The sequence below is a fragment of the Mustela nigripes genome, chromosome X (assembly GCF_022355385.1).
Source record: "Mustela nigripes isolate SB6536 chromosome X, MUSNIG.SB6536, whole genome shotgun sequence".
NCBI lineage: Eukaryota > Metazoa > Chordata > Mammalia > Carnivora > Mustelidae > Mustela > Mustela nigripes.
In genome coordinates this window covers 88,085,971-88,098,122 of record NC_081575.1, presented here as the reverse complement: position 1 = coordinate 88,098,122, position 12,152 = coordinate 88,085,971, and the positions used below count along the sequence as shown (strand labels likewise).

General features: G+C 43.6%; 1 protein-coding gene and 1 long non-coding RNA gene across 3 annotated transcripts in view; both read left to right on the top strand.

Moving 5' to 3' along the window:
• The first annotated feature begins 204 nt into the window (after positions 1-204).
• On the top strand, positions 205-1,059 carry LOC132007580 (uncharacterized). Its single transcript, XR_009401394.1, has 2 exons — positions 205-472; positions 683-1,059. It is a non-coding gene; the product is annotated as an uncharacterized LOC132007580 (long non-coding RNA).
• Positions 1,060-3,842: 2,783 nt separating this feature from the next.
• Positions 3,843-12,152, top strand: part of DDX3X (DEAD-box helicase 3 X-linked) — a 16,218-nt gene continuing 7,908 nt past the window's right edge. The window contains exons 1-6 of one of the 2 annotated variants that reach the window (XM_059385875.1): positions 3,843-4,046; positions 7,245-7,302; positions 8,855-8,902; positions 10,702-10,834; positions 11,732-11,890; positions 11,974-12,073. In XM_059385875.1, the coding sequence (XP_059241858.1) occupies positions 4,002-4,046; positions 7,245-7,302; positions 8,855-8,902; positions 10,702-10,834; positions 11,732-11,890; positions 11,974-12,073 (543 nt within the window). In that variant the 5' untranslated portion in view covers positions 3,843-4,001. The remainder of the gene's footprint in view (positions 4,047-7,244; positions 7,303-8,854; positions 8,903-10,701; positions 10,835-11,731; positions 11,891-11,973; positions 12,074-12,152) is intronic. The other variant, XM_059385874.1, reaches the window with a different exon arrangement.

Here is a 12,152-nt window from a genome sequence, read left to right as displayed (position 1 = left end):
CATGTACTAATCTCTCCCTCCTTGCAAAGCATTTTCACGTACCAGCCCTTGAATCCCAACCATCTTTTTTTTTTTTTAAATAAGATTTTATTTATTTATTTAGATCACAAGTAGGCAGAAAGTCAGGCAGAGAGAGGAGGAAGCAGACTCCTCGCTGCGCAGAGAGCCGGATGCGGGCTCTCTGCGCAGCGAGGAGCCAGGACCCTGAGATTATGACCTGAGCTGCAGCTGCAGGCAGAGGCTTTAACCCACTGAGCCACCCAGGCGCCCCCAACCACCTTTTGAGACAGAAACTACTGTCTTAAATTTATTTATTTATTTAGTAATCACTACACCCAACATGGGGCTCAACGCCATGAGCCGAAGATCAAGAGTCGCACGCTCTCCTGACTGAGCCATCCAGGTGCCGCGAGACATGAACTATTTTCATTCTATCCTTACAGACGAGGAAACTGAGGCCATGAGCTGTCAAGTACGTTGCCCCCAGTCTGAACTGTTGATTCCAGGAGCTGCAGTTCATAGGGTTTTGTCTCCTCGGCTGCCTCCAGGGATTGGGGGATGGGATGGTGCAAAAGGTGTATTTGCTTCCATAGGGGCCATCTGCTTAAGATTGTCTGGGAATGTAAGGAAGTGAGAATGCAAAAAAGTTTCCCTGGTTTCAGCTTTTCCTAACCCTTTTTAGGTCACTTCGGATAAAATTTGCAAATGACTGCCCTGTGAAGATATGCAAATGACTGCTTAGTGGAAAAGTCCTTTGGAATGCTGCGAAAGTTGGTTCTTTTAGCTACCCCAAGTGTGCACGTCATTCTTTTTCAGTGGGAATGTGTTTGAAGACAAAGCTTTGTATGTTTCCCTTCTTCCTTTCCAATTTGATATTCCAATTATAACATATTGATTAACAAAAACCCCTGGTGGTTTGAACTGAGTATGCCTATGAGCAGGGGTTAATTGAAAGTAGGAAAGTGCTGTATATTTTAATTCTTTTAGGTACTCCCAGGGTAGTAGCCTTTACCTTGGCGCTACTGGAAAGTAAAATAAAGCCTGGAGCCAGGGATATCAGTACAGCCTATTGTTGGTACATGCAGTTTGAACTCTCAGAACCATTAATTTTGAATGTTTAGCCTGTTGTATATTAAAAGGAAACTGAGGGGCGCCTGGGTGGCTCAATCAGTTAAGCGTCTGCCTTTGGCTTAGGTCATGATCCCAGAGTCCTGGGAGTCTACCTCTCCCTCTCCATCTGCCTCTCCCCCAGCTCATGCACTCTCTTGTGGGAGCTCTCTCTCTCTCTCAAAAATAAATAAACAAAACCTTAAAAAATAATAAGAATAAATAAAAGGAAACTGAAGCCAAATCAAGCAGAAACACCTCACCAATGCTCTGTGAGAAATCATGAATCTCAGGGCTGAAAGGGACCCTAATGGTCATTAAGCTTAATGGCTCTCAAGGGGGCATTGTGGTTATCTGTATTTTTGGATGTCACAATGACCAGCATGGCTACTGGCATTTTAGTGAGCCAGGCAAGCTAGATGTTTTACAATGCTGGTCAGTCCTATACTGCTAAGAATTGATCCCCTGGACACTCATCTAAGTGAAAAATGAGTTTATCATGATATAAAGCCTGGAACACTACATATAAACAAGAGTATTTTTGCTTTTTTTTTTTTTTAAGGTTTTATTTATTTGACAGAGAGAGGGAGAGAGTGAGAGAGGGGACACAAGCAGGGGGAGTGGGAGAGAGGGAAGCAGGGTTCCCACTGAGCAGGGAGCCTGATGTGGGGCTCCATGCGGGGCTTGATCCCAGAACCCCAGGATCATGATCTGAGCTGAAGGCAGAAGCTTTAGGACTGAGCCACCCAGGCACCCCTTTTGTCCAGTTTCGATGTACACTGAATTCTCCATGAATGGTAATACTGCAACAATTGAGCGAAGATAATAGTGCTTTGTTTCAAACATTACCAAGAGTTCATCATTTTAGAAAAGGTCACTGATGGCAACACTGCTGTTAGAACCCCTTACTTGAGTTGCATTTGTTGACTGCACTGGGCAGGTGTCTATCACCACTTAAGTGTCCTTGTGCAGGAGATGCACATATTAAAGTACATTGTTTTATTATAATCGTTTTGTTTCTATCCTACAGTTAAGTCACGTTTTTGGAAATTGCGTGCTCTCGTATTTAGGTTATATTAGCTATGATTTGTTATTTCAGCACGGTTAAAGGGGATGTTAACGGTTGTCATAAAAAGGAACTGAGTCTTTTTACAGGGTTATGTAGTCCACTCAACTCCTTCTATAGATGAGGAAATGGAGAACCAAAGCAGTTAAGCAACTTGCCTGGACACAAATGTTATATTATCTCCCAACTCAGAATTTCGGTTTCAATTTTAAGAATCGGATAGGGAGAGAAGCAACGTGGTAATTTATGCGACGAACACTAGCTGTTTGAATTCTGGCTGCAGACGACCTTTTGAGGGATGGTGGAAAACCCTGTGTGTTATTTGTTAGTCTGAAGGTTAGACGGGCGGGGGGAAGCATTTATAAGAACGAAGTTTGCGCGGCTGCTCGCTTAAAGCCAAGGATCTACCAGTCAATACATTTTCTTCTATTTAAGGGCCTGTGGCACTGACGCAAGAACGTAGGGGTGGCCTGGTTCGGAGGGGGCCACAAGTAGGGGTTCCTCCAACGGCAGAAACCCATTTCCTCCCACTCCTCATCCACTGCAGTGGCCTGAGGGTCACCCCCACCCCAAGCCGATAACGCCGTAGCACTCTCTTCGGCAGGCCCTGACTGCGCCCAGCCGCAAACACTGTCGACTCTCTAGGAGAGCCGTTCGCAACCCCCAATTGAGAGAAGCAGCAGAGCCATCGGAGGCCACCGGCCCCGAGTCGCTGAGCGCCCCGAGGGAGGAAACTAAGGGCCTAATGTAGGCCCGTTGCTTCCACGGAGGGCCGGGGTCCCGGGAGGACCCACAAACACCGGCTCAGCTTCAGCGCCTGATGGTCTCATTGTTTCCTCACCGCGGGGGGCGGGGGCGCGCGCATCAGCGCGCTCGCGTCGCGGGATGAAACAGAAGGGGGTTATTGCGTTTCTAGGCGGCGCCCCCGCCGCCTAGGCAACCGCGCAGTTAAAGTGTCCGGCCATCAGGACTTGTCCCCAGATCCCCTCCGCTACCCACCCCTCCCCGGTCACCATTCCTCCCTCCTTCCTCCTCCTTTCCCCCCTCCTCCTCTTCCCCTTCTTCCCTCCTCTGCCTCTCTTCCCTCTCCTGTCCCCTCTTCCCCCAACCCCCTGCCCTCCGAGCACTCAATTAAGGCCAAGGTTTCCAGCTCCACAAAATGGCCACCGCGATAAACACCTGCGGTCACGTGACCCGCCGTCCTCCCGGCTTCGGGCTTTTTTCTGCCTAACTCCGTTTTCGGGGAGGCTGCCCGCGGAAGAACAAGGGCTGATTAGTTCGAAGAAATCTACCGACATTCCCAAGTCGGAGGACTGACAGAAACACGAACGAGTGCTCGGCTGAAAATAGCAAAAAACTGAGAGCATAGGGAGAAAAAGAAGAGGCCTAGGTTAAATTTTAAAGACCTCCTCGGAGGCGGAAAACGGGACACGAGTTATCGCGAGATTTCAAAAACTCAAAGACAAGCTAGGGTATTAGCGGAGAACAGGGCAACTGAAGCTCCAGCGAACTAGGACAGCATTTGGCGCTCGGAGGTCCAAGGTAGGACGCCAAGCCAGGGACGGGACTGATTAGAAAATCACGCGAGGTTTGGACTAAACGAGCTCGCAGTAGCTAGGCAGAAGTCACAGCGGCAGGAGGAGTGCGGGTGTGAGAGGGAGGGCCTACGTCTTACGTGCTGACGTACAGCCTTCCGAGTGAGTATATTAGATCCGTGGCCGCGCCGTGAGCTTCAGAGCCGCAGTTCTCCCGTGAGAGGGCCTTCGCGGTGAATCAAACACAGTCGCTCAGCAGAGGAAGACTCCCGAGTTCTCGGTACTCTTCAGGGATGAGTCATGTGGCGGTGGAAAATGCGCTCGGGCTGGACCAGCAGGTGAGCTGCAAGGAGCTGCCGGGATGGTTGCTGACCTGACTTGGCTTATGGCGCAGCGCTAACTGGCACTCTTAGTTCCCATTTCCTGCGTGCCTCGAGCTGGCCAGTGTCAGTGCTTCGGGGCTGTGAAAGAACGGGGAGCGGGCAGGAATGCTGGTTATGGCCGTCGCTCGGACCGGGGCTCCGGCTTGGCCCGCGGTATTGTCCCCCGGCCGAGCACAATGGCGGCTTTTGTGTGTGCGTGCGCAGGCGGGAGGAGGGGGAGGGGGGTGCGAGCGCCTTCATGGGGACGCGCACGCGCGAACCCCGACTAGTTAGTGACCCGGGGGGGGGGGGGGGGGGGGGTGGTGCGTGGAGCGGCAGTGTGCGATTGGGGACCCCTTTGGCCTCTAGGGCTTTTGACTCTGCGCGCGCGGCCTGGATTCCTGTCCCAGAGACCCGGCGGCGTTGGGGTGTGTGTGTGCGCGCACCCGCGCAGCGGCATTTGTGTGTGTGAGAGAGCAGGAGGGACGCAGCCCTTGAATGTGGGAGGGGGCGGCGCGGGGGGGTGGCCTTCGCTCGGGGTAATGGCGGCGGCCTTCTTTGTGTGGGGCTGGGCGGTGCTGGGGCCCACTAGCGGGAGAGAGCGGGCCGCGGGCAGGCGAGGGGCTTGGAAAGGAGGATGGAATGGACATCTTGTTTCTCCCGGGCTTCCTTCCTTAGGCTTTTTCGCTTCAGCCAGGTTTCCGCAGGGGCCATTGGACCGAGGGTGCCGCGGCCGCCGAGGCCGCGTTTCCGGAGTGGAAAGTTTTGTGACGCAGAAGATTCGGGGAGGAGTGGGGGGAAGGGGAGGGAGTAATGGGTCCCTGCGTGCGTGGTGGCGCTGGGCTCTAGATAGAGATTGAACACGGCGGGGAGACCTTAGGGAGGTTAGGGACCTGGAGTGGCCCCTTTTTCTTACTCGCTCCAGATAGTCTGTGCGTGGCAATTTAGCGAGGGCCGGGCATTGTTTTGGGTGGTACCACGGGTTGTATGACCATTCCCGTGTCAGTGACGTTTGATCCAGGAATCGGCCGGAGGAAAAATACCCAGAATGTAGCTTGAGGGAAATAAACACTTTGTTGTTAACTTGTTGCTGCCTGTGCAGTGAAATTGTGAAATAATAGGTCAGATCTCCGGGTCTGTCATCTTAACCAGAATCTCCTCTTCTAAGGCTTTGGGGATAGATTAGAGGAGGACGTGTGATCTGAGCGAGGAGGAAGGGTTATGGGCTTTGGTGGCAGGAAGTCTGCATCCCTCTGCAACAGAAGCACCGTGCTTCCGATAAGCTTTTAGGTGGGATGTGGGATCCTTGTAAGTATTTATCTACGGACGCCAGAGAAATCCTGAAACGAAGTTTAGTGACACAAATTGATCGTAGGTTTTAATGTAGTCCCGTGTAATATTTTTAGAGATTTAATCCTGTTTCTTTGGGAGCATTTTCCCCCCTTTAATAAATCACTTAGATTCTCCAAATTGCTGACACGTCCTTTGTTGAGTGAAGCGCATAGAATATCTTGTCAAGAGCACAGGCTATCCCCAATTTTAACATTTTCTATATCGGTGGTGCCGTTTTAAAAAGATTAGAGGCAGGAATGAAGCAGTGTAATCCTGAGAGTTTGTAGTAGTCTTTAACGTGGTCTTTATCGTTCCTGTTGCCCAGTGTAAAATGAACAAAACTTGTAACACAGGTGCAAAAGGACTTTCTGTTCCTGTTGCTCAGTGTAAAATTAAACTTGTAACACAAGTGCAAAAAGACTTTCTCTTCTTTTGGACTTTAAAGTATCTGTTAACAGAAAGCATGTCAGCGTTTTTGCTGATGCAAACTATGGAAGCCAGGTGCCTACAAGTCCTATCATACTTTGTTTCTTTTTAAGATTTAGCATCTGCTGGGATGGTTCAGTGGGTTAAGCCTCTGCCTTTGCTCAGGTTGTGATCTCAGGGTCTTGTGCTCTGCTCAGCAGGGAGCCCCCCCCCCCCCTCGCATTATCTCTCCCCCCGTGTCTGTCACATGAAAAATAAAATCTTCCAATTTTCAGTGACTCCATTGATAATGCTTGCAATTTGACAGTATCTGGAGCTTTTAACAGAAGACTTACGTCACCTTTGCAAACAGGTGGCATCAGTATTGTGTGATTTGGTTTTTTGTGGCTTTCTTAAATTAAGCTGTTCCTTTTGACACATGCAGTCCTGTCCCCCCCCCCCCCTTTGCTTGCATGTAGTTTCTGTTGAGTCGTAAAAGAATGAGAAAACATAGGTCTTTTTGTAGAATGTTGAGGTTTTGCGTTCAGTGTAAGGGGATGAGAAGTGGAGATTAAATGTAGTGAAATGTGTTCTCTTAAAGTGTTGAATGTCACGTGCAGTTTATGTTCAAAATCTTCTGAACTTAATCTAGATCTTGAAAATGAGAAAATAAATAGGTAGAACCTACCTCAGAGTTTGTTTCTTTCTTCTTTTTTTTTTTTTTTTAAAGAAATTTTTTTGGGGGGGGGGTGCGGAGGGACAGTGAGAGAGGGAACACAAGCAAGAGGGGTGGGAGGGAGAAGCAGGCTTTTGGCCCCGCAGGGAGCCCAATGAGGAGCTCTGTGGCAGGACCACGGAATCCTGACCTGAGCGGAACGCAGACACCCCACTAACCACTGAGCCACCCAGGAGTGCTACCCTAATTAAAAACAATTGTGCAACATTTAGGGATAAAAGAACTAAGAAATAGTTAAAATTTTAGTTTATTTTTCAGGTGTGATCTGTAGACTTAAAATAATTTCAAGTAGGAAGTTGGTGGCATTGGAAACATTTGTCAAATATGATTGGAGTAAAGATGAATCCATTGTCTTTTTGACATTTTAAAATAATTTCTGGGGGCTTTTACCATGGAAGATGTTACAGGGAGAAATTCATTTTTCATTGGATGACTTAAGTTTGGACCCAGTTTCTACCGGATAACACCAGCCTCCTAGGGCGCTGCTTTCTGTACTATAAACAGTGTTATTTTGGGTTTGCTTAGAATTTTACAGTCTTCAAAGCACATTCTTAGTTCATATTCTCATTAAGACCTTCCCATCAGCCCCACAAAGCAGGCCGGGCAGCTAGTGCTACTTCGTGCTGGAGGGCAGGACTAGTTTTTTCTTAGTGTAATACTTTAACACACGGGCTGCTAACCATTTAACTCTGTTTTCCTAGTTTGCTGGCCTAGACCTGAACTCTTCCGATAATCAGAGTGGAGGAAGTACAGCAAGCAGTAAGTAAACCGTTTTATGAATTTCTTGAATGTTAGAGCATTAATAACTTAATGCTTTCTTGGACTTATTTAAAGCTTAAGAATTTCCCTTCCACGTTTTGCTGTGGAAAGAATTATATAGTCAGTGTTTGTAGAATTATGTAGTGTAATTAATAATCATAACATTGTGGCCTTGTGGTAATAAAAGAAAGGGACTCATTTTCTTTAGTAAATAGTCCTTAAAAAAAGAACTTGGTAGAACACACATTATCCTTGGAAGTGTTTGATTGTGTTCATTATGAATCTTGAGCCAAGCTTAGAGGTGGTGGGGATGTGTTTATCCCTATTTACCAGAATTAAATTCAGTAAAGGGAACATTCACATTCATCAGCTACAGTTAACCCTTTCCTGTGAAGAACATGAGACATAACAGGCTATAACAATCTTGAGTGGTAGTTAGGATTTTAAATGCTAATTTAGCATCATTTGTTTGAAAAGAAATTAGATATAAAAGCTTTATTTCATTTTTTCAGAGTGTTTGTTTTTGCTTTTTTGAGACTTGTTACAGATTAGTATTAAGGTGTAGGTGGTTTATTATTGGTTTATTTTGTGGCACTAGGACAGCTTCAGGTTCCTTCTGGTCAGGTCTCTTCCTATTAACTCCCCTGCCCCGGAAAAGGAGGGGGGAAAATGTAGGGTGTGAAAGCTTTTTTTTTTTTTTTTTCCAAGCACTGTGTTAGGTGGTAAAGGACGTGGCCTCATTTTTAGGCAAGAAGGGCCTTGTTGAGCACAAAGTTACTTGGTATTTTTTATATTCTACTTTATTTGCCAAGGTAAAGATCTTTAGAGAGTTGATCATCCTACCTAATAGAGATTCTTAATATTTAATTCAACCCAAAAGTAGAAAGGGAAGTTAAGTTGCAGGTTCTTTAGCAATAGAGCAGGTTGATTTTCCTTTACCTGGTATTATACATTATTTGCTTTTCCTTCTCATCTATTGTCTAGGCTGTATTCTTGCTTGCCTACAGAACAAGTTGACTATAGGCTTAGCAAGCTCTAAGTTAAAACTCCAGTTCTTGAAATCCTTTTTGCCTTTGCTGTTTTTCCTTAATGTATATTGTCCATTTTTTGGAATTTAACCAGGATGGAAATAAAAATACTTAGTGTCTAATTACATGATTTATTATATAGTAGTCTGTGAGGTTGTAATACTTACATGTTGTTAACTGTGTCTGTTTTATGACCTTTCTCTGAAATAATAGCAGGCCCTTAAAAAAAGTTGTGTTACGTTAACCATTAGAGACAAACTGTTTATTTTTGGATTTCAGTGATTAGGTTCCAAGTCAGATTTTTATTTACCACCCTACCCCCCGCCCCACTTATAGTTCTTAAAAAGCAGTATGCATTTAAAGTAAAAGCAGATTCATTTTACCCCCCTCTCAATTTCCAAATAAGAGACTGGGTGGCTGGATACTAAAAAAATTTGTTCCAGGACCATTTTTTAGTTGCACAAATTTTTGTAAAAAGCTTTAACTGGAAGTTTTGGCATTTAAATTTAAATTCTTTCTTTTAGAGGGACGCTATATTCCTCCTCACTTAAGGAACAGAGAAGCTACTAAAGGTAAGTCGAGCAACTTGGGTAGACCTAATTCTTGTTTTTAAGAAGTCAGAGCCTCGGGAAAAATGAGGCACTTTGGGAAGTCCGTAAACATGGTGTTTGGTTCAAATATTAGGACTTAACACTCTTTGGGAAAACTCATCTAAATTCATGCAGTGGAAAATTGTATTTCCTATGTCATATTCTTCTGTGGCCAAGGACATGGTTTTGTACAACCTTACTAGTGTTGTACTTTGTGATTGTGTTTGTGATCATTCACATCATGATTTCAATTTGAAAAGGGTGAGTAGGCACCCTACTATGTAAAACAAATTGCATAGTGATAACCCAGTTATTTCTGTTTTGCAGAGCTGTCAAAAAAGATAGATGGGTTATTGCAGAATAGGTTAACAGATTATAAACAGATCATAGCACTGGGCATGCTCGCAGTAAGTTGGGAGTGATCCTCTGGTTTCATTCATCTCCTTTCCTTGCCTTTAACTGCTTTAGTTTGAAAGGTTTTGTCTAATGTGTCGACAACACCTGGTCTTCTCTGATTGTGTTTGTTAATACAGTGATAGACTGATACTTCATTATGGGACAGTTGTCTGGGTCTGTATATTCCATAAAATAGGTGATCTGAGATTCAGAGGAAGAGTGAAGGTTTGGAAAACTAAAGGTTAAGAAGAAGGAAGATGATGAAGGCGGAATCAGAAGGGTGAAGTCCACAGAAACCTGTGGTTTACTGTCATTCTTCCATATGCATGTGCAGTCTTTATCAGCTGCACTGTCCCTGCAATACATGATATAAAATCCATATTATAATCTCTTAATTAGCATATCATTGTTTTAATTACTGTACATTGTCTTTATTGTTGTGGGTTCTCTTATTCTTAAGAGTGTTCTAGTTGGAATTGGCCTCGTGTATATTCAGTGCTTTTCCCTCTTCATCCCAGTGACTGGAGATCAAAGGGAGGAGGTAGTATAGAGCTTTTAGAACTGAAAGAGATCTTAGAAATGTAAAATTCTTTATTGCTAGTGAAGTCTGTTGATCACCTGGCTGGCTAATGGTAAAGGCACCAGTCTGAAGGAAAATAACTTGTAAATGATCTCTATTTAATAAAGTGCTGCTGAAACTAGTTTAAATCCTCTACTGCTTGTCTTTAAAGCCTCTGCCTGTTGGGCTAATTTATACCTTTCTCATTCCCTGTTATTGAATGCTTATAGTTGTGCCTAAGAATTTGTCCACACCAACAGTGTGCAGGAATGAGGATTTTCCTTTTTTCTAGGTATTCTTGATTCTTGTCCGATAGTATGCATTTCATGTGAACAGAGCATTATTCTACTTTTTACTATTGAATCTGGAAAATAATGTATTAAGTAATCTGACACCTTTAGGAATGTCTTAAATAAAGAGCACCTCTAGGAAACATTGAAACAAAGGCAGCTGTTCTAGTAAACTGGGTTCACACGTATAAAATGGAAATTAAATTGTGCCTGTGCTGGTCATACAATTGTTTTATAGGCAATGCGATTGACCTTTTTAGTGGTGGTATTTTATTCATTTAGAACACTTTTTAGACTGTCAAACTGCTTGATTTAGTGCACAGTGTTGTGTAGTATTAAAAATATTTAAAAATTTTGTGTGCCGATTACAAACCAGCTCTGAATCTTGGTTCACTTCTAGTACCACGATAGGAATATTTCCATTGTCCTTTCAGTTCACAGAGATCAAGTTAGAAGGCTCTGAATTCAGAGACCTAGGTATTGTAAATTTCTATTTAATAAAATAAAATGGGTTTGCTTCTCTTTTTGTATTGAAGGATTCTACGACAAAGACAGTTCAGGGTGGAGTTCTAGTAAAGATAAGGATGCATATAGCAGTTTCGGATCTCGTAGTGATTCCAGAGGGAAATCTAGTTTCTTTAGTGATCGTGGAAGTGGATCAAGGGGAAGGTAAGTGATTTTTTACTGATCTTCTTGTCTTATGTGTATGCAATTCAAGAATTGGTCTTTAATTTGATAAGTACTCATTCTTATACCCTGATCATTAAGAATGTTTTTTTTCCCAGTAGATCACCTATTTGGATGTTAAGCATTAAGTTTGTGTAATCTTATTTTTCTAAATGTAGGAGGTCTTAACTAAATTGAACTTGTTGTATAGAAACTAGATGAGAATAAGAATGTGCCCCTGGACATACTGAAATCGATTACTTTTATATTTCTTTAGTTTTATGTATATGTAAAGGAGTAAAGTTTGTCTAGTGAATGGCCTAATATGGTTGAGATTTTTTGTGGATATTCTACATGATGATTTTTAAACACCTTATATTTTTGATTACACAAGTGGTGAACTGACCTCATGCGCCTAATAGCTGTGGTTAGTCCTGTGTGTCCTGATTTTTCGCAAACAGGCCTAAAACTAAAAACATCTTAATTCAGGTAAGGATTATTTTCTACCTTTTATCCAAAGTCTGTCACACAGGTGAATTGTTTGTCCTTATAAGTGACATTCTAATATAACTGGGACAATTGAGGTTTGATGTGCTATTTTCTTTTTCCTACCACTAAAATATATTTGGATGAGAAGTTTAAATAAAAGTGTAAGTTACATGCTGATACCAAATATTTAAGACTCGGTTCTTAATTTCAGCATGTATGAGGCCTGTGTAGGCTGTAAAATATTACAGAATTCAAGAGGGATACATACTTGATGTATGTAAATAACACAGTCTGATGAAGTTAGCATAATGAGTTGTTCAGTTTCTCTCTCTACGTATGATTCTAGAGTAGTTCTAGGAATCTGATAGTGGTTAAATGATACGATTCTGATTGGTTGCTTATGCTGTTCAGGTTTGATGATCGTGGACGGAGTGACTATGATGGCATCGGCAGCCGTGGTGACAGAAGTGGTTTTGGCAAATTTGAACGTGGTGGAAATAGTCGTTGGTGTGACAAATCAGATGAAGATGATTGGTCAAAACCACTCCCACCAAGTGAACGCTTGGAACAGTAAGTTTTTGAAATGTGTGTTAATTGTGATAAAGCCGCATTAGCTAGGATAACAAGTAGACTTACCAATCTTTTGATTTCAGGGAACTCTTTTCTGGAGGAAACACTGGGATTAACTTTGAGAAATACGACGACATTCCAGTTGAGGCAACAGGCAACAACTGTCCTCCACATATTGAAAGTGTAAGTATTTGTGTTTGACCTTTTAAGACACAGACGGAAGTGTAAGCTTTTTCATATTTCACAGCACATCAAAATGAGG